Raw genomic sequence first — 25,088 nt, forward strand, 5'->3', positions numbered from 1 at the left:
AGCCACCACATTTGAAGTGAAAATATGAACATTATTTAATAACTGATCCTCTGTAATAAACAATTTTAAAATATTTTACAAGGAATCACACACACAATATTTTACAAAGATTTTAGTCTTTTTTAAAATTTTCCAACTCTTCTGTACAACAAAAAAGAGATTCAAATAATAATTAAAAAAAAACAACCCTTTTTGAATTAGTAGGGGGAACAAAACTTTCAGATGAAGAATGTTAGGAATTGGATCCCAGCAGCTATAAGGACAGCTACTTCATGTTTTGCTTTTTTCCCTTTTGTTTTTTAACTTAAAATATAATATAATATATATATATTTATAATTATGTATATTTGTTTTTTTCCATTTTTCTCAAATGAGCAGCACCCGACTAGACTACAGATTTACACACACTCCTGGTAACACAGAGCCAGCCATCTGGTCAAAGCACAGTTCCCATAGACATAACCAAACACACACTGAAAAAGCTACAAGCAAAATGACCTTTAATCAACCTTGTCATTATTAGTGAATCTCCTCCCTGCCCGCTTGGCTCTGGAGTCAAACTTCCAAGACCATGTTCAGGGTTTTCATGGACCCCCCTCCCTTTCCCACCCACCTACCCTACCACAAATTGTTTTGCTCAAATGGATTTTAAAATGGACAAAGCGTGTGAGGTGGGTTGAATCATTGCTATGTCTCACCAGTACTGCTAGTCACATGCGACCGGGACATAGGGAAGCCTGAACTAGCCTTCACTCAGCCCTTTGGGATCTGCTAGGAGGATGCCTTATTGGGAATGACCAGCAGTCTCAAAAGATTTTACAGGCTTCTCCATTCTACAGACTTTCCTGTACTGGGCAAGTCTATTGCTCCCTACAGACTCTCATCTTGTACAGCTTCATTCTCCTTCAAGGTCCTCTCCAGGATTCAGAAAATCACCTTGATGGTCAACCCAAGTTCACAATAGCACACACAATCTCCTTGCTGTTTCTCTGTGTCTTTCTGTGCCGATTTCAGATATAGTACTTCATGGTAAAATTCCTTTAGGCTCTCCAATTTTATGCTCCCAGAAACTTTTTCTTCATTCTAAGAGCTTGGGAAGCTATTTCCATTCCTTTCCTATTATAAGATAGGTTGCTATGATTTGCGAGGTTATCCATTTTTCTACGTTAGAGATAAAAGGCAAGCAACCCCATCATGCTCTTGGCTTCCCTCAATCTATTTGTCCTTGTACCATCTCCATCTGTCAGCAGACAAAGCTGAAATGGAGACAGACTTACAGGCAACCCATGGGTGATTCTGACTGGTGGGGGCATAGTTCTGACCTAGGGGGGCTCTAGGACACCCTACAGATAATCTGAGTTGTGCTGGGAATGGGTTTCCCAGCCCTGGTTTATATTTCTAAGCTATTTGGAAAGAGCTAGTTGTTGCGTAGATCAGTCTTGTACACTCATTTATACATAACACCAGGAGATCTCATTCTTAAAATGGCAAATATCACTACTGCGGCAGGGGAATAAACCAGCACAACTTCTACCCATCTTCAGACTTGCACATATTGGGATGCCATCAACTCATGCACAAACAACAACCTTAAAAATAAAAAGGAATCATCCACTTGCATTGAAAATAGGGCAACATTTTCTCATCTTAGGAAAAGTTCACCATCCAAATACTTGCCTGCTTTGGCTTTGAAACCTAGAGAAACAAGGCCTTTGTTTCATTCATATAACCATTGTGAAAAATGTGATGGAGGGGTGCTGTTGGACTGTATGATAGGAAAGAGGGTCTTCCACCCCAGTTCCCTTTTGCCTTAGCTCTGACCCAGTGACATCTAACATGGCTTCCACAAATAGAAATGAATGGTGTGGGAGCAGTGCAGCATCTCCATCACATCTGGTACTGATCTCCTGACCAGTCAGTCAAGAGGCTGAATGCCCTGGTATCCAGGTGTGATGTGGGAAAGTACTCCAAGTGGAAAATGTGCTGTGTTGCAATCTGTGCTCTGTCTGTTGTTGGGCTACTGGACATCTTCCTTTCCATCTCCAACATTCTCTGTTCATCATTCTTCACTCCTCTCTGACAGGGAGACCAAAGCCAGGTGCTGGGAAGGTCTATAAGCTGTAACAAGGATAGATGTGCTGCATGGAAATGCAGAAACAGGCAAAGCTAATCTCCATAAGGTAGACTGGAGGCTTAACACACCACAGTTTCAGTTGAACAAATGCCAGCATCACCAGCAAGGATTCACTGAAATCTAAGCTAGTAGGAAAGCAAGAGTTCCACAAGTTTAGGTAGCGGTCATCAGAACCACTGCATGTCACTGGGAGACTATGTCACTGGGAGACTACAACATTGGAACAATGTTGAACAACTGCTAGCACGTCTTGGCTAGAATGGATCTCGAGAAACTCTTCCGTATTACCTCCAGTATTAGATTCAAGATGACTCAGCATACCAGTCGCCGGGGGACATCAGTGGAAGAGTGTTACTGAATTGATGTGCTTTGCCACTGACAAACAGGACGCTCAACTATACAGTCCTTTGCTCTGACCCAGCACAGCTGTTCCTGCCCACCTCCCAGCAGCACCTACACATCTTTCTGTCTCAACTTTGTTACCAGTGGTAACCACATGTGAGAAGTAGAGCAGCTTTTTAAAAAAACCTTAGGGTGCATACAGATGTATAGGATTTGAGTGCTGAACCACCTGTGTAAGCCTGCTTCAGGGAGGGACATAGGTAATAAGCCACCCTGTCCCTATGCAAGGCTGGAGGCGCGAGGCTCTGACAGGGTCCTGGAATCTTCCTACCTCCTTCGTAAAGCATGGTAAGCACTTGCCTGGCTTTGGGAAGGAGGCAGGAGGACTCTTGGAACCCTGTCAGAGCCCTTCCTGAAGCTGGGCAAGTGCTTACTGGGCTTTGAGAAGGCACCTTTCTGAGATGTGTGTCCACTGCTCACACTGCCCTAAATCTGCCCTTGCCTGCTTACTGTACTTTGTTCAGGTGTATTGTTTTCTTACCTGGGTAGAGCTCAGGGAAACTATCTCTACATGGTTGGAGCAGAAGCTAGTTGTGCATAGCCTGGTTGGCTGGAACCACTGATGCTCCAAAATCACGTCAACATTTCAACCTTTAAAACACAGTTCCTATATTAAATTTAAAAAGGGGGGGGGGTTAACTGCACAAAGATGCATATGTTTTAAAATATAAATTTTTAAAAGTGGATATCCCACCTGAAGGTGGGGGAGGGGCAGGCCCGAGAATTGAATTTGTGGTCAAATCAGTGGTATATATGCCTTTTTTGCAGCAAAGTGGCCGGAAACAGGTTCACACCAGGGGAGGAATGATGGCGATTTTAAGCTATAGCTATACGAATTATGGATGCAAAACACTGAGCTGTTGCTATTATTATTTCTTTATTTCCATTATTGGGCATGACCCTAACCTTCCCAGCACTGCTGCCGATATAAATGAATGGTGGAATATGCTTGGAAAATTTGTAATGAGGCTCTGTTAGCCGTGTACAAGTTTGAAAACCACCTCTCTAAGGGGATCAGTCACAGTTCAAACACCAACACAAAGATCTTGATTTGATCCCAGTGGACAGTAAACCAGTATTGAGTGACTGTGAGATAGCAGCCAACCGAGAAGTAGTAGCCATACTGTTTGTGGTCTAAAGTGCTCCAAAGTAGGGCAAGGCCCTTTTTATGAAACCATCTCTCATTCAGCTGACAGGCACTGCCATATCCCAATCTGTGCTTCAGCTTTCTTCATCCCTGAATCTCCCCTACTAATGAAGTACACCCTATGAACATATGGTGGCTCCAGAGCACTAGCCAAACAGTCACAGACAAAGTGGCGTCGGGGAAGACTATGCTTTTAGTCAGACCAAAGTGGGAATGAACCTGGGGGATTTCAGCCAAGCACACCATAGACAGTTGCTCACATCACAAAAAACAATCACACAATTTGGCACAATTTGGCAGTCTCTGCTCAGAAGAGACTAGCAAGATACTGGGACTGTACCCACAACTAGTACACTTGATTATTACTGGAAGTCTACTCAAGGAGTAATGGTTCTGTCTCTCTCTACTGTGTTTCTGGTAGAGTTGGAGCTATTTGTAACTTCCCAGTTTGCTTCTCTAGAAATCTACACAAGGCCAATGAAGCAAAACTTAACCTTAGCACCAGTGGTATCATTGTGTATATGTGTCAGCTTGGGGAAGAACAGTGGGAGACCTGGAGAAAAAGGTTCTGGAACATAGGGCATTTGGTGCAGGACAGGGGAGGGGGTATGTAGACTGGATTTGGGACAGAGCTGGTTTTTGAAAGGTTAAGAAACTATTTCTGATCTCAAGAACAAGGATCACTAGAAAGAAAGCAAATGCACCTCAATGTGTGTGCTAAAGGTTTGCTTCCAGATCTCTCAAGTGATTTTTTTCTACAACAAAGTTACTTCTTTCATGTATTTACATTGTACTACTACCTTGCATATGACAGCAGTGACCTGCTTTTTACCCCCATTCAAACCAGACCAGACCAGGAGCGCAAAAATCCATTTTCAGCTTTCTCTGAAGATACACATGTAGTGCATTGCAGCATGTTCTTTGGGACTGTTTGGGTGAATCAAAACCTCCCAAGACAAATCAGGTTTTTAAAGGGGTTCCTGTCATTTGCCTTGCAATGAAACACCTTAACAGTGGTGCCACCAGAATCTGCACAATAAATTGTGATGTAACCAGCATAGGAGTTTGGCATGCTACATTCTTTCCAAGAGACTTTCTCTAAAATTTTGGCTCAGTACTGAAGCACCAAACCAAGGTTACAGAAAGTTCCCATTCACACACATTGTTGAGCAAGCTTTCTTTGCCTAGAAACTTACAGGTTCAAGTAACCATCCCACCGTTATTTGCTTTCTAGAGTTCCTTCTAACAAGGCAAATGGAATTCACAACATTGTAATTACTCACAATAGGTTGTATGCCAGGATTTGGATTAACTGGAAAGAGAATTTTGGTTGAGGAAATGAGCATGTGAAGTCAAAATGAGGTGCACCAAGATATGCACAACATTTCATCCTCCTATCACATCACATTGTGCTGCAAGGAAATGCCATCAGAGTTATTGACAGCGCACTTAACCGCTACCTTCTGATGGAGTTGCATTACACTGTTGCATAGTGCTGCTGCTCTTCATATTGCCCAATATGTGATTGTGGCTCTGACATCACCCACAGCAGAAGCAAGACAGGATCCTTCCCACTTTGCTGGCTACTCTGAGTACAGAGGCAATGCATGAGGGGATATTTGGCTGAAGAGAAAGAAATCTTTGAGTTCTCTGGGGACTGAAAAAGCTTTCATTAAGTGGTAAGGTATGTTTATCGCTGTATGTGCAGAAATAACAGGCACAAAACTGGATAACCTGCCCTCAACAGTAAGCAGCTTTTGCGGAGACTGGGTGATGAATTCAAGTTTTACTCCTGTTTTCAAACCTCCAACAGTATATGTGGCTGCTTTCAGTAATAATCCTCCCAGCCATGAAATATGTACCTGCAAAGTCATCTGAAGTGTTCTGTGGGTTTGAGGTGAATGGCAGGTGTCATCATGACCTTCACTACGATGCAGAGTTCTTTCACCTTTCTCTGCATGGACACTGGAGACAATTAGCTGTCTGCAAAACATCTGCTTTTAGAGCTCTAGTTGTGGCCCATTGCCCACCACTGTGATTCCAATACTGGATGGATGGAGGGGACTCTAAAGGTGCAGTCAGTTTTCTGCACAAAGTCCAGGAAGAAAACCTTTAGCTATCACCTTCTTGGTTTGGCACAAATTGTTGCTGCCAATCATGGTGGACAATTTCCTTTAGAAGAAAAGGGACAGTGTGAACTGGGAAGAAGGTCATCTTTATCTTGGCCAACTCCACCCTTTGTCCACCTCAAGGGTAGAATGCTGCAAAAATCCCAAAAGTCTTCACAGTGATTTAGGGGAGCAGAAGAGATCATCTTGTTTTCTTGATGGACTTAAACTTTTATGGGCCACGCAGGGAACAGGCTTGGCAAGGAAAAAAATGAAGCCAGGGACTGCTGGGTTTTGGCTGTTTCTTGCCCACTAGAAATACTCTGTCTTGCTATTCATTTTGCTAAAGACAGCGAGAGCCACTGTGACCTTCAACTATGTATGGGTTACTAGTATGCCTAAGGATCTTCACACACTTCCTTCTCCCCTACTTGCTCTCCAAGTCCTCTCAGTATGGTGTGAGTTAGTTTAAATAAATAATACTGACCATAAAATTCAAGTCAATTTCTTTTTCTTTTTTCTCTTCTGTGTCTTTGTTGCTGACAACAAATACTATAATTTGTCAGGATAAAATGCTTGGAAATTAGATGTAAAAAGATCTAGATTAAAATCCTCAGGCTAAAAATAATAATTTAAAAATTGATTTGAGATGGGATCTAACTAATGAAAGATTCAGCAGCGATGGCCTTTGAAAACACAGAGCGGGCTGGGTGGGATGGAGATGCCGTGGTGACATCCTAGGATTACTTTTGAGTTTAATAAGCCATTTAAATTGGCTGACAAGTTAAACTAGACTACAGAACCAATTTGGCAAGAATATACCATTGTTTTTCCTGTTCTATTGAATAATTTTGTCGTTGCTGCTGTTTGCATGATTGGGATGGGAAAGTAAATTGTTTCAAACAGAATAGCAATTTGTCAGCATTGTTGATTAAATACTTTTAAGACAATAAAATGTCAAGAGATATCCTGATGAAAACTGGCAAAGGTCTTCCCAGAATTCCATGGATTCAATGGGGGGGAAAAAACTTACGAGGCCACTGTTCTTTGTTATTTGGCCACAGCTCAATGGGTGGAAAGGGGAGCAATGAATCAAAGCTCAAGGATGTTCACTGTGTGGAGAAAGTCGCAATGGTTCGTGCTTCCCAAAGTCTTGCTCAGAGCTCAACCTGCACAACCTGCTGTGCAGAGACACTGGAAGGGCAAGGAGAGGATGGCAGGAAACAAGAAACAAAACAATGAGAATAGCTTCTGGACTTCTGAATGACGAAAGAGAAGGTCCTCATGAGTGAGTGCCAAGGTGTAACCAGAGTTGATGGGACTAGGCAGCTGCCCTCTTCTGGCAAGTCTGGAGGGAATGGAGATGGTGCACAAAGCAAAAATGAATGGGCTAGACTAAATGGATGTTTCAAAGGCAAGACACCAAGGGCAGCGGATGGCGACTGGCAGTCAAATAGAGGAGGAGGAGCTGCAGGGATAACAAGATACTCAAAGAAGGTCTAAAGGAGGCCCCTCTTCCACAGTCTGAGGTATCTTCCTATGGAAACAACAAAAAAGGATAGATAATTTTGGTCATTCCATATGTAGGCACGGATAAGTTACTTCCCTGCATGTTTTTCAATGTGATTTTCAAAAGCTGTTCAACATGAACCACAATAGTCTTTATGATTCAGTAGACACTTCAATCTCCCACCCTAGGTCCATTACTCTGTACATATTCTCACAGTTCCTATAAACATGGGAAAGGAAAATTATCTCTCTTTTTTTAAGATAGAGCCCAGTGAGATTAGAAGGACTTCCAGATCAGCTCTAAGGAATAGTTGGCAAAAAGAGTGCCACCTCCCAAATAGAGTGGTTTTGCCATTAGAAAAGGAGTGCCTTATTAAAGAGATACTCATCCTCCCAGAGGTGCATCTTGTGAAAGTGATTTGAAGGGCAACACTGCGTGTGTCACATCACACATGCGCAATGTCCCATCATCACACATGCAACATCAGGCTGTCGGAAGGAGCTGGGGAGTACAGCTAAATGCAGCAGTAGTGTAGCTTCAACGGCTGGTGGCTCCTCCAGTGAGGGGTTCCTTCAGCCCTCCTTCCCCTCCGTGGCAAGTGAAGAGAGGAGAAGGACCTGGCCACTGAAGCCACGCCATGCTTGGCCTCCTCTGCCCCCTAATTTTTTTGGACATTGGGGGCGGGTGCCCCCAATATTTTGGGCTGCTTGTTCCTGATCTCTACCCTTTGCAGTGCATCTTGCTACACTGGGACAAATTTGGCGAGGAGTGTTACCCCACAGTAAATATGCCAATTGAATTAGCAGGCTAGGGGATGAGTAGATGGACTAGTGGCCTGGTACTCCAGCTTCCTATTGCGAGCAGTACTCTGACTGAATCCCTTAGGGACATAGGAAGTTGCCTTATACAAAGTCAGACCATTGGTCCATCTGACTCAGCATTGCCTACAATGACTGGTTGTAGCTCTCCAGGATTTCAAACAGGAATTTCCTCCAGCTCTACTTGGACATGCCAGGTATCAAACCTCAAACCTATATGTAAATAAGTGTTCTCCCACTGAACTATAGCCCTCCCCTACATACAGCCCTGATATGGCCCTTCAGATCAGTAGAATGGTTTGACAAGGAAAGCTCTAGCCTACAGCTTCAGCCTTGGGTTTCTCAAATTCCAGGCTATCCTCCTAGCGGAGCAAAGCCACTTTAGATATATCCATGCACTCCTTGTGTCCTCCTACTTACCGTTGCATTGTAGTCAAAACAGATGTGGGGACCTTTTCGATACCGTGGCTTGTCTACTAGTTCACACTGATTGGGATCTCCCGGTGGAGCTTTGCAGTGTCAAAGAAAATATAGCACAAGGCAATAAATACACTTGTAGTGATAGGGAAGAGCGGGAGGAGTGGGGTCAAAGAAAGGAGCCCTTGATTATGGAGACTAGCAGCCACAAGAACTGCCCTGCTGGATCAGACCAAGGACCTTTCACAGGGGTGGCCAGGTCCTGAGCTTCCCCCTTCCCCTTGGGCCTGATGGGGATTGACCAATGATGTCTGGTGACCCAACTTCAAAGTATCAAATAATATCTGAGTGTCACAGCAATTGCTCCATCTGCACCGTTATAATCTGGCCATGTTTCTACCCAGCAAGCAAAAGCACAGAATATTTGTAGAGCTATAGTGCAAGAAATAGGAAAACCATTGCAAAACATTGGGGGGGGGGGAGGTGGACTGAAGAGGCACCAATCATGGAAACACTGGGGGCTCATGACTGCATTGTGTGGATTTACAAGTAAACAAAACATTACAGTAATGGGAGAAACCAGCAGTGTGGATGTGGCCAATGTCTGTCATGAAATTTTTCACAGGGAGAGGGCAATGGCTTATTTGTATCCACTGCTTTTTGTTACATGTCTATAAATGCTTCATCAGAAATATACCATGTGTTAACTCTCATTTTCAAATTAAATTCACATGAACAGAATCCCACAAGGATCCCTACCTCCTGGTAGGCATGAAAGGAAAATAGGCAACCATGTGTAGACAGGACATTAGAAGAGCCTGCTGGATCAGGCCAAAGGTACATTTTGTCCAGCATTCTGTTCTCACAGTAGCTAATCAGATGCCTTTGGGAACCCCACAAGTAAGTAGGGCATGAGTGCAGCAGAACTCTCCCCACTCATATTCCCCAGCAATTGATTATCAGAGGCAGACCAGGTCTGATACCGGAGACCATATACAGCCATAATAATTGATAGCCATTGATATTTTCCATGAATTTGTCTAGTCTCCTTTTAAAGCCATCCAAATTGATGGCTACATCATCTTGTAGTAGCAAATTCAATTGTTTAACTGTGTGAAGAAATACTTTATTTTGTCTGTCCTGAATCCTCCAACATTCTGCTTTGTTGGCTAGCCCCAGGTTCTAGTATTATGCAAGAGAGAACTTCCAAATATTTACTTTAATGTTTCTTATGTAACTAACCTGGCTTATAAGGCCTAATGCTATTGTGACTTTTTCTGGTCTTTCTGCTATTTGAGTATAATTAAGCCATAAATCCAATGGAACCTAGAGTGTGAATGTGTGAGAGTGATTTCCTTGTTACAGGGAAGGAAGAGAGTGCTGTGGGAGTGAGAAGCAACTGGAGTGAGTAATTGCCATAACATAACAGCAGCCAAAGCAAGTCTGGGCCTCGCTAACAGGCAATATACAACACCGTGCAATGTAATATCAGCCACCCTGGAGAGAGCCAGGGGCCTATTTGCCAGATAAGAAGGAAGTATAACTTTTCTATTGGTTCTGCCAGTGGCAACATGGTTTATGGTTTTATGGTCTCTCTGTCCATGTGACAGTCTAGTGTAGTGAAAATGTGCGGTGACCTTTGAGGTATAAAAACACCCCAAAACTAAAGCAAGTCGGAGATTCACAGCAGACTCTTGAGGCAGGCATGTGGAGACCCAGGGGCACTGGTCTCTCATCAACACATTACACTTGAACCAGCCACCCAGGTTGTGCATTTGTAAGTATGAACGCATGTTAGGTGACTTTATTCATAATTTGAGCATATTGCGGGGTTAAGAGCACTAACTGCTATATTCTGATTAATAAAGCTTCAAATTTTTACATTACAGTGGTACATCGGGTTAAGAACTTAATTCATTCTGGAGGTCCGTTCTTAACCTGAAACTGTTCTTAACCTGAGGTACCACTTTAGCTAATGGGGCCTCCCACTGCTGCTGTGCCGCTGGAGCACGATTTCTGTTCTCATCCTGAAGCAAAGTTCTTAACCCGAGATACTATTTCTGGATTAGCGGAGTCTGTAACCTGAAGTGTCTGTAACCCGAGGTACCACTGTAGAGTGTTTTTCGACTCCACCTTGCCCTGTGCTGATCAGCCAGAGCTCAGCCAGTTTGATAAACAGATTGCACCAGGAACCATGTCTATAAAAGGGCCACACGTTTTAAAAAGAAGTTTCTAGCTCTCCTGGATGGAAGGTTATGAAGCAAAACATGCATGTACAAAGGTGTGTAGGTATCTTAATTTGGGGGAAAAGAAACTATCAACTACCTATCACCCAAAGGGACTTCACACCCCACCGCTTGCATTAAGACTTAGGACAGGTAAGTATTTTCATATGTGCATGCCAACTGATAATGGGGAGGTGGAGGTGTGCCCTGGAACAGCCCATGTGACCTGAAAAGCACCACCCACTTTTCATGCACCTCCCACTCTAAACGTTGCCATGGGCTATGGAATTGCACAATGAATACAGTCCAATATTCATTGGCATGTAGAAACAGAGCAGCAATTCCACTCTCAACAAAAACAACACTGCAATGCCGAGGCAGGGGGGAGAAGGGGAGGGAAGGGTTCCAACGTGGTTGGGCCCATTATGTTGAACCTGATACCGCATCATGCAGCAGAGCTGAGAAGCAAAGGATACCCTTTATCTCCGCTTGGAGAAGCTTGGTGGACTCACACTGGCTGCATATTGGCTTTTCTGCTACAACAAACAGAAGGTTGGTGCGAGCAAGCCTTTGTGCATGGAATAGCCTAGGGAAGAAAAAGAAAAGGGCGTGGGGAAAGGAGGAAGTGCTGCTATCATGCTGATTTAGTACTATTTCTATTTACTGCAGATTATTACAACAATTCAGCTCATAAAATAAAGGTTAAAGTTACATTTGGCCTTATGGCAAAACTACACATGCCCAAATACAAAATATATGCAAACTGCATCAGATAATGTATGTGTGTGCAATTTGCCACTTTTTACCTTTCTAAATGCATGCAACTGGCAGTGGAAGAAGGATCAGGCCCCACTCTTGTGTATTTGGAAGGAAAACATGACTAATAATAAAGGAATACACAATTTACTTTTGGTCATGATTATGCTTGCTTCTTTATCTAGGCATTATCTATGATATGCATTTAGGTTCAAAATACAGCTTATTTTATATGTGTTCTCATACATAAAGTGACTGCTTATTTTATTTAAACAATTAGTCACCACAGGGCAGGGGAGAGACCAAGACTGTAGGGAAAGGATTTAACTTTTTCCTCCCCCACTGCAGTCCTGATGAACAACCCCCAACCCTAGCTCCTATTTCCAGTTGCTGTCAGCCGGAGCTTCCCTCACAATGTAAACAACAGTTTTGGAATGGGGTGATTTTCATCAGAATGGTGGTTTGTGTGTATATGAGGGTAAAAACTCCTCACATTGGCCTGTCATGGTCCTGCCCTGTTTGCCCCCAAGCCTCCTGTGGCATCTACTTTTGCTTTTAAAATAATGCATTTGACACAATGTTTTGTTTGGTTTAATATTCTAATTGGCTTAGTATTCATTCTGTCTGCCTAGGGCAACCAGATAACTGGAATTCTTTGAGCAGGGCAGCTAGGAATCTGTCCACCTTCGCCAAACTTCCAACTCCTTGGATTTTATTTTTTTAGCGCCATGATAGTTAAAACTGTATAAAAATGATATCAATCTGTAGTGTAGATACACCCACCCCGCAATTCAGACCAATATTGCCTGTTCCTGGAAAGCAATCTATCTGCATAATTCCACCAGGATCTCTTGTATCTTAGCCAAATACCACTCACTGCCCTTACTAGTTTCTATACTGCTAATTCTGGTAATCAATTTTAACTCTACTTTAAAAGAGACCTGAGCCAGAAGAGATTACCACCTTCTAGGGACCAACAGTTTTGATCAGCTAGTATGAATGTTTATAGCAGGGACATCTCCCACTGACCTGGAGCAATTTCCACAGTCAATGATGGTGTTGTAGGTGTAGTCAACTGTGCTAAAATAGTATTGGGTCTGCTTCATGATGCAGCTGGTCTCCTTGGATTCCATGCTGTCAGCTGCGACATCCTCTGTTCGGACACACAATACATACAGTTGGAAATAATGGAAGTGGCAAACATTTATCCTTCCTGAATCATCTAAATTAGCTGTTCTCCTTTAATGTTGTGTCTAAGGGCTTTAACCACACATTATGTTAATTATAGGGCTTGCAGACATGTCAGCTGATTAAAAAAAATCCTAAATGCAGTTCCCACCAATTTCCATGGGAATAGCAGCACCTGGGGAGGGGTTTTTTTAACCTGTGTGTAAATTATAGGTATGGCACCTGCGCAGTGGTGGCTGGTGACATTTTGACTTGGTAGGGCTACAGTCTGACCTTGCTGTTTTTATCACAATAGGAATTGCACAGCACTTATTTAGAAAAGTGTGCCATTACACGTGGGCAGAATGCCATTGTCTCCTCCTTTCTAAAAACGCACAAATCAATTATTCTCTGCACATCTATGGACAGGGAAAAAGCTCCCATGTAACAGGACCCAAGTATGGTTTTCAGAGAAGATCAACTCCATTACCTCTTATTTAGAAATTAAGCCATATCACATGACCCAAGTTTTTGCATTCATGTAATGTTTACACCTACACACCTGTTGCAACCCCCCCAATCACACAAAAACGTTTTAAATGTGAGGAAAACGTGCTTCCAGATGCATGCAGTAGGGCGCTTACCTGTTTGAAACCAGCTATTGTAGGTTAGTCCATACAAGAATTGCTGAAACAGAGACCTTATAGAAGAAAACAGCAGAGCTATTAGGTGAAGAAAACAATGCAGGTCACCAACCCAAATAAGTTCCTTGGCTTATGGGACCAAAAAGATAAAGTCTCACTTTTCTAGGCCAAACGGGTAGAAAGAAGCAAGGAGCCTCAAGATCACTAGTTCTCAGACTTTTTTGTGGGCTACTTAAAAATTGTTGGGAGTCTCGGTGGATCACTTAGCAAACTTTCTTGTTTTTGTTCACCATAGTGTTGCCTTTTTAATGGTTTTCAGTCTTTTAATTAAAAAACAAGGCTTATAATTGCAATTTTAAAAGACTTCCCTTTCTAATGTGATGAATGCGAGCTCTGAAGTTTGGTGTCATGTTTGTCAGTTTACAAAAGGGGTGCAACTGGGTGGAGGCAGGGCTGGACATAAATATAGTTGCAATTTTGTTTAGGGTGCTTCTTTTTCATCAACAGCTACTAATTGATATTTACATTATGTACTGTATAGAAGCAGACACAGCTTTCCTTCCATGGTTAATTCCAAGCAATGACACCCTTACAAGCACACAGTTGACTCTCTATGTCAAATAAAGCTACAGGTGTAGGTTAGCTGAGTTGCATCTCATGAAACCCATGCATACACAGCTCATGAAACCATGTTACCCTAGCATGGTAGGGTGGTATGAATTTGGGAGGAAAACACAAGCATTTCACTCCTGGAGTAAACATGAAGAAAAACAAAACATCACGGTGAAAATCTACACCATATAATCAAAATAATGGGCCCTAGCTGCTGAAAATGGCTCATTTATCCGGTAGGTAAAAAGTCAAATAATGGAAATTATGTTCGATAATCAAGCTCAGGCTAAGATGGCAGCAATTTCTGTCATGGGGAAAAACAAATCAAAGTACAGTGGGAAAGTACAGATATTTGTAATAGTTCTGCAACCATTCTACAGACCACCTAAATGGGTTTTGCCTTAGATCTTTGCAGAACTTGTTGAAATGTTGACAACCCTAGAACTATTCTACCAGATACTTCTTGATGTGTGTTCTCTCACTGTTATGTGCAGTGCAGAGTGGCCCAATGTGTGACATTCCTGTCCTGCTGTAAGAGCTTATTCAGTAGAGGGCAAAAGAAAGGCTTACCATGCAGCTGCTGAGGTCCACCAGGCCAGGTTCAGGAAATCTGCCATTGTTGGCTGGACATAAAGGGATAAGTGAAATGTGGTTGTTAACAGGAAAATACCACTGTTAGCTCGAGCTCAATGTGCTGTAGCAGCTTTTCACATGCTAAGGATTAAACATGAAGCCCAGAGGCAGGATTTTGTAATGTTTTGAAAAACCCAACCTTTTGACCACATTTATCTGCATCTAATGGTGCTTTGCCACTGATAGAGAATACACAAATAATTCTACAGAGGGACCCATTGGTTCATGATGCAGAGAAGACAAGGTTCACAAAGAGCCAGAGCAGCCCTACTCATGAGCACAGCAAGCACACCCAGGCATGCAAACATTGTGATTAGATGGCCTTGCCTGGCAACACTTTTCTCATAATACAATTTTTGAGATAACTAGCACTGATTTTACTAGTACTAGACAAAGATCAGGGGCTTGGAAACATCTCAGTGACTCATTGTGGTTAGTAAACTATCAGACCTCTCTTGTGGCCCATAAATAGAATAAAATGAAAAGACTTTACAAGAAGAAATGGTGACGAATTACCAATTTAAAACAACTCCATCTGCACTCTGATGCAACTGTACAAAACGTATGGGAAAAAGAAGGGCAAAGTGTTGCTAGATAGCAGGTAGACATTGTTTGGATTATCCACGCTCTGCATCACTGACAGATCAAGGCCAGTTCTTACCTTTGAGCCACCGTGTGGGAAGTTGCTTGAAAGGCCACTTGATGTGATGGCTCTAATATGCCAAAGCTACTCACTCTCCAGTTCACCCACCAGGTGTGGAGAATATTCAAGCCACCACCAATTACAATGTAGGCTACAATTTTTGTACACACACACACACACACACACACATACACACATATAAACCTCCCAGATTTCAGCCCTATTTTGTTTCCTTAGCAGTGGCCTACAAAATCTCTTTGGAATTCCTGGTATCAGCCATATTTCAGTACTCACACAAAATTCTTGTTTATACACCAATGTATCACAAACAGTAATGTTAACCTAATTTAAAAATTCAACAATCCTCATCCTTCCTAAACACTGCATTGATACAGCTGACAATTCTTCTCTTTGCCTTAAGTATACTGTGGTTACATAATTCCACCTGTAAAGCAAATCCCCACTTGTATGCACAATGCTGAAACCTTCAGGTAAGTCTTCACGGCATGGGAGCCCCCACTCACCACGTACACCCCACGTGGAGCGCCTCCCGTATTGCTCGGAGGTTCTGGAGCGCAGACAGACTGGAAGTCGTAGGATTCTTTCCGTGTGAAGAACGAGTTGTTGTAGAGAGCAGACATCAAGTGAGCGTCGACCTCACTGAAGAACTTCCCTACCTGGAAAAGGGAAAAAAGGATGAAATAATTCGTTTAAGCTGTATTCAGCTGATTATGCATTTTCCAACCTTGGCTGCTTCCAGACAGGGACCTTTAATTGCAGATGGGTAATGATCAGATTTTTCTGTGTGCAAATTTGGTGCTTCAGCTTCCATGCATTCCTCCCCGCCCCCCATCACTATATTTATTAGTATTGCTCTCCAAACCAGTGGGCAGAGCTTGATGGAATGCATCTCAGCCGTGTGGTTTTTTGTCCTTCCTCTTAATCATTCCTCCCTCACCTCCACTGTCTTTCCCACCGTGTATCTCTATATGTGTATGTGTTTATACCAAGTCACCATGCTTAACAATGGGAGAAATGGAAATTTATGCTTTCCTTGGGAAGGACAATGCCTACTTCTATTTGGTTTTCTTTCTTTTATTTTTTAAATAGAGGTAGAACATAGCCATTGTGGCTATTAGCCATTGAAATCTTGATTAAATGTAAAAAAAGTATTGGCTGGCATTTCGATAATGTGTATGGCATTGGTTGGGTGCTGCAAAAATACTTGTCAGCATTAGCAGTAATGCTACCAGTCCAATAGAAATGGGAGCAATGTATAAACTCTGCTAAACATGTAGGAAGCTTCTGAACATACATGTTGGCAACTGGGGTCCTCCATGTGTCAATTGTCTGATATCATAATGATGTTAGAGGACCCAAAGTAATTCCTCCCCTTTGTGGGTTTGCTTTGAACCACTTGCATTCAAGCTAGTGATACAAAGGAATAGGAGCTGATCAGTGCTTATAGCAAATCCCAGGGATTGGCTGCCCTATGGTACCCCCAGCAAGGAATTCTGAAGTGCAACTGATTTCAGTGGGCTTGTTAGCAAGCATTCCTTTACCTAGCGGCTGGCGCTGACAACAAGCCTTGCTTGCCAAACTCTACATTGTTCATATATGCATTTCTATCTGCCCCACACCTTACGTTGCATATGACATTGGGTGTGTGACAAGTAGGTGTGATTTGGGGGAAACGATGAGCTAAATTGTTACCCTTGTTGGGCCTAATTTGGCCTGTGGACTGGAGGTTCTCTACCCCTGCTATAGAAAAAGCACAGCTTACCTGGAACCAGTAATCCTCCTGGTTGGAAAGTACCAGAAAACCCCCATCATCGATGAGAACACAAAGGAGGTCCTGAAAGATTGAACAATACTTTGTGTTTTGCAGTGGCTTCTAAATTCTGGTTTAGACATTAGTCTACATGCCTGATTGTCTCTATAATGAGCAAAGGCAACCATAAATGAGCATTCCTTGTCATTCTATAAACATTTATGGTGCTCACATGTGTTTAAGGATCAGGGTAGTCTAAGAGCAAGGGAATAAAGGTGGTGGAAACAAAGCTTGGTATGTGTATGTGTATACACACACACATGCACAGAGCTCCCTATTTTGCCACCCGAGGCAAGATCTTGTCAAACTGATGCCATTGATGGCACGATTTATCCAGTGGAGGTGGTGCCCATGAGGGTGTTGACTCTTTGGCTTATGCCACCCAAGGCGACTGCTTCACCCCACATCAGGATTTCTGACAGTTTTCTGGTTTAGGAAGCAGCTAAGGATACACTACAATAAGCATTAAGAGTCGCTATGTAACAATCAGCAAAAAGGCCCAGTTATTTTCCATCTGTTTCCTCCATGTTTACCTTGTAATTAGCCTCACAGTCCATCTCGCAGCCTGTGGAGGGGTCACACTGGAAATGAAAGAAGAAAGGTAGTGACACCAAGAGAATTTGAAACACATCTCAAAACTGAATTACTTAAATCCGACATCCACACCCTTCCTAATCACAAGAGGAACAGGTTCTACAGTCAGAAGGGAATTGTGAGGAAATGAGAATAGAAACAGCCTTGGCAACATTTATCTATACTCTGGTAATGTTTAGATTGCTGCAGTGTGCTGTACGTGGGGAATTATGATGACTGTCCAGTCGGAGTAAAATGGAGTGTAATAATCGATCTCACAGATCTGCTTCTGTCCATCCAAGGTTAAACACAGGGCAGGGGAGGAGGGCGGGGAAGAAGGGTGCCAGACCAGTTTTGCAGGATTGTAGCCAGTCCTGCTAAGAACAGTAATAACAGCGCATGGATTGTTCACGTCGAGATCCATAGTGGGAGAAAATGTAACTAGTTAAAAAGTCGTCTTAAAAGTGGTTTAAAAATCGTTCTAAGGAATAGAAGTGAAATGTGCCAGCAAGAAGCAGCAGCAGCAGAAAAAAAACTAACATGGACTGGCAATGGGATTCACTGCTTGGACTATACTTTGGTGGTCTTCACTTGTTTTCTTTTTTTCTTTTTGCAAATTAAATTTTTATTGATTTTCAGTACACGTACATACATTCATAAATTACACATATATAGGTTACATATTTAACTTAGGCTCTATCATGCCTCTGACTTCCCTCCATTTCTTTGGTAAGTATCAAATAAAGTTCTAATATCACGTACTCTATATATCTTATTATCAACTACACGCTGTAAGAGTTATTCCAACCCTACCAGTGTCTTCAAAGATTTACAATTGTTTCTTATATACATCAAATATTTACTCCAATTTTCTTGAAACTTCTGCTCGTCCTGATCTCTTAATTTTCCTGATAGTCTGGCCAGTTCTGTGTAGTCCATCATTTTAACCTGCCAGTCCATTATATTCGGTATTATGTCTGTTTTCCAATTCTGAGCTAACATATTTCTGGCTGCTGTCGTGGCATATAAAAAGAGGTTTTTATCTTTTTTTCCAATTTCCTTTCCAATCAATCGCAGTAGAAAAGCTTCAGGTCTTTTTGGGAAAGTATATTTAAATTTTTTTTAAGTTTGTTATAGATTAGTTTCCAAAAGCTCTTCACTTTACTACAAATCCACCACATATGGTAGAGGTCATCCTCTACTTCTCCACACTTCCAACATTTCTTATTTTTTGTTCTATACATCCTTGCTAGCTTTACCGGCGTTAGATGCCATCTGTAGATCATTCTCCTTTAAAGCAGTACAAGCCGTAAATTTCATGTTTATATTCTATAGTTCTTGCCACGCATCAAAATCGATATTATGGCCGAAATCAATAGCCCATTTAACCATAGCTTCCTTTATCTCTTCGTCTTTCGTATACCAATCCAATAATAAAGCGTATATTTTTGATAATAATTTATTTTTACCTTCTAGAATATCAATATTGAATTTAGATTTCTTATCCTCGAATCCCTTTTTCCTTTTATCTTCTTTTAGTAGAGCATTAACTTAGTGATACTGTAACCACCCTGTAAATAAATTCTCTACCTCCTCATACGGTTTGAGTTTTATATCGTGATCTGTCTTTTTGATTAGTTCTTCATAAGTAGCTTTTCCCCCTTCCATATTGACTTTTTTGATAGTTAAAACTTCTATTGGTGAAATCCACCAAGGGGTTTTCCTTTCCAATAGGTCTTTATTTCTCTCCCAAACTTGAAATATTGATCCTCTGATTATATGGTTTAGAAAACCCCTGTGAACTTTCACCTTCTCATACCATAGGTACGAGTGCCACCCGTACCTATTATCAAAACCTCCTAAGTCTAAGAGATCGGTGTTTTCTAATTTTATCCAGTCTTTCACCCATGTTAAACATGCCACTTCGTAGTATAGACTCAGTTCTGGCAGAGAAAAGCCTCCTCTTTCTTTTTTATCCACCAAGATTTTCATTTTTATTCTCGGTTTTTTCCCCTGCCAGACGAATCTTACTAATGTTTTTTGCTATTCTTTAAGTTGTTTTAGCCCTTTAATTACTGGAATAGTTTGGAATAGAAATAACATTCTGGGCAAAACATTCATTTTAATTATGGATATTCTCCCCAAGAATGACAACTTTAATCTATCCCATATTTCTAGGTCCTTTTTAATACCCCTCTATGTTGCCTCATAATTGCCTTTGTATAAGTTTATATTTTTTGTTGTAATCCATACTCCTAAGTATTTAACTTTCTTAACTGCTGTAATTCCAGATCTTTGTTGTAGTTCCTCTATCTCTCCCTTGGTCATGTTCTTTGTCAGCATTTTGGTCTTATTCTTGTTAAGTTTGAGTCCCGCTACCTTGCTGAATTCTTCTAGTCTCTGTAAGGCTTCTTGTAAACTCTTTGGCTCTTCTAATGTTAACACTAGATCATCCGCGAATGCTTTAATTTTGTACTCTTTACTTCCTACCTTGACCCCTTTAACTTCTGATGTTTCTCTTAGCCTCTTGTTAAAAACCTCTAATACTGTTATGAATAACAGGGGAGACAGGGGGCAACCCTGTCTAGTCCCTTTAGCGATATCAAAAGGTTCCGATATATTGCTATTTATGATGAGTTTGGCTTTTTGATCTTGATATATGGCTTCAATTCCTTTTCCAAACCCTTCTCCAACTCCCATTGCTTTTAGATTTTCTTTCATAAATCTCCAGGAGATGTTATCGAATGCTTTTTCGGCATCAATAAATATCAATGCCGCTTGCTTGTCTATCCTGTTCTCTAAATATTCAGTAATGTCTATGACATTTCTTACATTATCTTTCAGTTGTCTTCCCGGAAGAAAGCCTGCTTGATCTTTGTGAATTTTCCCATTTAAAAGTCTTTTTAATCTTTCCGCCAATACATCAGCAAATATTTTGTAGTCGTTATTTAACAAGGAGATGGGTCTGTAGTTTTTAACTTCTTAAGCCATCTGCATCTTTTTTTGGGATCAAGGTAATGTAAGCTTCCTTCCACGTGGCTGGGATTTTTCCTTCTTTTAAGATGTTATTCATGACCTCGCATAACACTGGAACTATTTGGTCACATAATGTTTTATAATATTTAGATGAAATGCCATCTGGCCCCGGAGCCTTTCCCATTTTCATTTTTTTTATTGTTTTCCGAATTTCTTGTTCTGTAATTGTCTGATTTAATTGCTCTCTTTCATCTTCCGTAATCTGTTGCAATTGGTATTTTTCCAAATATTCTTCTATTCTATTACCTGTCTCTTTCTCTTTTCTATATAATTCTTTATAATATTTCTGAAAAATCTTTCTTATCTCTTTGGGGTCTTCCACTATCTTTTCTCCATCCCTTATGGTCTTCACTTGTTTTCAGGCACAATTCAGTGTGCTGTCTTGTCTTTGTCCTACAAAGCTCTAAATGACTTTAGGTCAGTAGATCTAATAGACCGCCGTTTCTCATATGAACCTTACTGTTCTTTAACTTCCTCTGAGACCCCAGTTTTGGGAGCCTCACCTTTTAGAAACTAGGTTGGTAGTTACCAGAAATGTCTTTGTTTTATTGGTGGGCCCTTCTTTATGGAATATCTTTTCCAGATATATTAAAGTGTCTCTAATTTTAGCATCTTAATGTTTTAAGCATGCAGGATCCTCAAAGTGAACTGGAGGGGCAAAGAAGTGTTATGAAGTAGGATGATAAACCACTTCTTTCAGGAACAGTAAGATAAATACATAGATATAGATATATAACCTCTGGGCAGTGCTTTTTTCTAGGGGGATGCAGGGGAATGCATACCCCTAAATATTTTGTGAATCTTTGTTCTTTTGTCCATTAACTGTATTTATTTTTCCTGATTTGAACTATAAAATGGTGATTTTCTTGAGTCAAAATGAGAGTACCCCAAAACATTTTTTAAAAGAAAAAAAGCACTGCCCCTTGGGGTTCATTCACTGTTGCCAGAGGGAACCTGGCATGTCAGTGGCGAGGGTGACTGCTCTGCTGCTGTGTTAGAACAGCACTGGGGATGCAAAGTGGACTTGCAAGTGCTCCTCAGCTCCAACCATGTTATCTACAAAATGCAAAATCTCAGATCCTTTTCCAGGAACATATTTTTCACCACCTACTCTTCGTGTCCCCAGCTGATCCCTTTCTGTTCGGTTACTTGCAAGGACTTTAAATTTTTCTGCCCATGCCTCCAGGTCAAGTTTCACTCCAACCACTGGAAAGGGAAAACAAAAGAGATATTTAGGTTAGAAAAATGTTGTCTTCTTTTTTTTGTCTAAACACCTGGGCTGCATAGACACCACACATTTAAAGTTCATGGCTCCCCCTAAAGAACCATAGGAACCGTAGTTTACCTGGACAGAGCTACAGTTCCCAGGATTATTTGGCGGAAGTCATGTGCTTTAAATGAATGGTGTGCGTCTAACTCAGTTGTTCTGTTGTTTCTTATTAAGTACTGCATTTTTCCTAAAACCAGCTTCATTCAGAACTGAGAAACAAAAACTACTTAGCTGCTAACGTGTACAAAGCAACTGTGACAGCATGAAGGATTACACAAAGGCCACATGAGCCTTCAGCCCAGTGGAGGGGTTTGTCAACCCAATAGCCCAAAGAAATCCAAGTGTTTTTGCAGCCTGACTGAAGACTATGAGCTGGTATTTATGTAGACTGCTAGAGAGGCTGTGGAAGGCTTCACAGCTGCAACTGATGTAGACCAGAAGGCCTGAAGACAGGAGAGACATTTCAGAGACAAAGATACAGGCAAACGCCCCGTCATTCTTACCTGCTGGTTTCAGGTGCCTCTCACCAAAGTTGAGCTCAACTGCTGTGCTGACAAGGATCCCAACTGTGTTGTTTTCCAGTTCCAGCCCTCGGTAGTTGACTATAGGGGGAAGAAGAAGAAAAAGGACCTGCCAGTCTGTGGATGGCACAGGCAGCATAACTGCTGCAAAGCACTCTGGCTTGGGTGGCAATGCTTTATGGTTCCATGCAGGGCTGACTTCCTGCCAGTGCCCTCTCCCTGCTTCCTTGTGGTGACAAAATGAAAGGCTGTCCCTTACTTTTTTGTTTTATTAACATTCTAATTAGTAATCTATGACGAGAACACTTTTATGCTTAAGCAATTACCCACAGCATATAATATGAAATGGTAGCCACAGCATATGCAGCAAGCAGTGAACCGCTTTATTACATTATCCCTTGTCCTCAGTGGAGTTTGTGAATGCAAAGTGGCAGGTCCCTTATGGTGCAAGAAACCTCAGCTCAGAAGCTATAAATTACGGACTTGGAGGCATGATGGGGTTCTTTGCCTGTCACTTATTACAGAGCTTCAGGAACCGTGGCTTGATCAAGACTATGTAAATACTACATATTACTATCACTGTCCTTGTAGTAAGCCTTTAAGCAGAATTTATTGCCTCACACCCTGCAGCCAGATGTCCGGTGCCAATTCCTGTAGTTCCATGCTTATAAAGGCTATCAAAGCTGAGGGCAGGGCAAACCAGTCCCACCCACTTGGAGCACTGTGTAGGGCATACTTACAATCCCTGTAAGGGGTCTTAAAGATGTGGCCTTTGTTATCCAGGCTTCTCCGATAGAAACTGGCGTTGAAGGGCTCCCGGTCTTCTTCCCAGTCTTCAGCAGCTCTTTAATAAAATCAACCAGCCCCACAGAATGTCACAAGCTTTTGGCAGAGATTTCATTTTTCATATAGCCGCAAATAAAATATTGGCCTTTTTAAAAAACCCATCAATAATATGTACTATGAACATTTATACTTTCACAACCAGTCTTCGAGACAGGGAGGTGATAGCTGAGAAAGTCCAAATGTTCATTATACATACATATACACAGAATTGTAGAGATGGATCATCATATGTAAACAAATAATATATTTCACTTCTGAAATATAGGATGGTATTGAGCCATAAATGTTCTTTTATTAAGACTACCAGCTATTTACTGTGGCTGTGGTACAGTTTTCATTTTGCACAGAGACAAGTGCTTGGCAAACCCACCCTTTTTGCAGCCCCAGGCAAACAGAGGATCAGGAAGTCTACCAGGCCCCTTTCAAGCTGCATTTGGTTTAGTGAATCACAAGTTACGTGGGCACAATTCATTGTCTACTGTCAGCCTTTAAAGATAATTACACGCTTTCAGAAACCTCTAAAACCACAAGGGTCACAGAATCACAGCGATGATTAAAACTTAATAGTTGTCCGCCTATATTCCTTTGAGCATCAAGGGCACCTGAACCCAGTAAATTACTACTAATAATTTCCCCCTGAAGGAGGTAGTTGGGAATACAAATCTATTTTGTCGTCAGGAAAAGTGTTGTGAGGGTCTTATTAACCAGAAGTGTCCTTCAGTGACACAGGCTGCAAAGTTGTTAGTGGTACACTTTGACATTACCTTTTGCTCCTTGTGCTAAAAAGAAGGTCATTCAACACCTTAAAAGAACATATCAAGGAATGGATTTGCTGGATGCCCAAAGTAATGTGGTACCATTAGTATTCTGTCTACTCAACAGTAATTTTTGGAAACCTAACAATGCCAACAGTTATGGCTTTTCCCATCTGCCTTGTCCCACCCTCCAGCCCAAGGAGCCTTCATAAGGGAGCTGTTTCCAGAGGAAGAACTATGAGGGGAGAGAGATTCTGTTCGCGGGGGGGGGGGGCTGGTTTCACCTGTGTGGCTCCACCTTCAGCCCAAGGAACCTTCAGAAGGGAGTTGCTTCCATGGGCATTATGCGTTTGTGTATTTTAATAAGATGAACAGAGGGTGTCGAGTGTCTGCGTGCATGAACTTCACAGCGCTTAGTTCATCTTTTGGTTGCTATTTTGTTAATGTTGTTAATAGTGTTTTATGGATTATAAGTGCTGCATTGATTTGTTAATCCTATGACTTTTGCTATAATTGTGATGTTTAGATTATTTTTTAGTTTCTTGATTTGTTAACAGTGTTTTATAGATTATAACTGTTTCACTGTAAATTTGTTAATTATTCGGTATGATTTATGCTGTATTTGTGATGTTTTGTTATTGTTTGAAGGCTGCCTTGGGATTCAGTTGAATTAAAAATGACATAGAAATACTGTATAATCAATCATATCAAAATCAAATCAATTCGGATATTAGAAATGTTTAAGAGGACAAGTGCAATAAAATGTACACAAAATACTTCTAAAATATTTTTTTCAGTGTAGCTTGACAGAGATAAAAATGCACAAAACATGTTTCATATAGATATGACAACACATGAACATTTGCACCCTTAAGGAAGTAATTAAATTGTTGCATTAGTTTCACTGGGACTTGGGCTGCAATGTAATTGTAGTTACCTGGGAGTAAGCTTCACTTCAGCCAACAGGACTTACTTCTGAGTAGATGTGGTTAGGAGTGTGTCAGGGAACTGACATCGGAGCTAGAGGCGGAGGGAAGGCT

The 25,088-nt window shown here is 41.5% G+C and overlaps 1 protein-coding gene and 1 long non-coding RNA gene across 14 annotated transcripts in view; one reads left to right on the forward strand and one right to left on the reverse strand.

Annotated features, from left to right (window-relative positions):
- Positions 1–25,088, forward strand: part of LOC309527722 — a 102,633-nt gene that overhangs the window by 9,150 nt on the left and 68,395 nt on the right. Inside the window, exon 3 of one of the 9 annotated variants that reach the window (XR_014217303.1) lies at positions 22,124–22,419. The exons of 7 other annotated variants lie outside the window; for them this stretch is intronic. This is a non-coding gene — a long non-coding RNA (uncharacterized lncRNA). Of the gene's footprint in view, positions 1–9,901; positions 11,227–22,123; positions 22,420–25,088 lie in introns of those variants that run through there. One more of the 9 variants, XR_014217304.1, reaches the window with a different exon arrangement.
- CACNA2D2 (calcium voltage-gated channel auxiliary subunit alpha2delta 2) overlaps positions 11–25,088 on the reverse strand; it is a 577,811-nt gene continuing 552,733 nt past the window's right edge. For 4 of the 5 annotated variants that reach the window (XM_082214493.1, XM_082214492.1, XM_082214491.1 and 1 more), the window contains 12 exons: positions 23,188–23,291; positions 22,430–22,528; positions 21,768–21,862; positions 17,581–17,628; positions 17,000–17,071; positions 15,741–15,893; positions 14,511–14,563; positions 13,329–13,384; positions 12,547–12,670; positions 11,238–11,347; positions 8,540–8,628; positions 11–7,328 (listed from right to left, as the gene is read on the reverse strand). In XM_082214493.1, coding sequence (XP_082070619.1) covers positions 7,200–7,328; positions 8,540–8,628; positions 11,238–11,347; positions 12,547–12,670; positions 13,329–13,384; positions 14,511–14,563; positions 15,741–15,893; positions 17,000–17,071; positions 17,581–17,628; positions 21,768–21,862; positions 22,430–22,528; positions 23,188–23,291 — 1,132 coding nt within the window. In that variant the 3' untranslated portion in view covers positions 11–7,199. The remainder of the gene's footprint in view (positions 7,329–8,539; positions 8,629–11,237; positions 11,348–12,546; positions 12,671–13,328; positions 13,385–14,510; positions 14,564–15,740; positions 15,894–16,999; positions 17,072–17,580; positions 17,629–21,767; positions 21,863–22,429; positions 22,529–23,187; positions 23,292–25,088) is intronic. The other variant, XR_014217283.1, reaches the window with a different exon arrangement.

Source organism: Podarcis vaucheri (assembly GCF_965113315.1).
Source record: "Podarcis vaucheri genome assembly, chromosome: 2".
Classification (NCBI taxonomy): Eukaryota; Metazoa; Chordata; class Lepidosauria; order Squamata; family Lacertidae; genus Podarcis; species Podarcis vaucheri.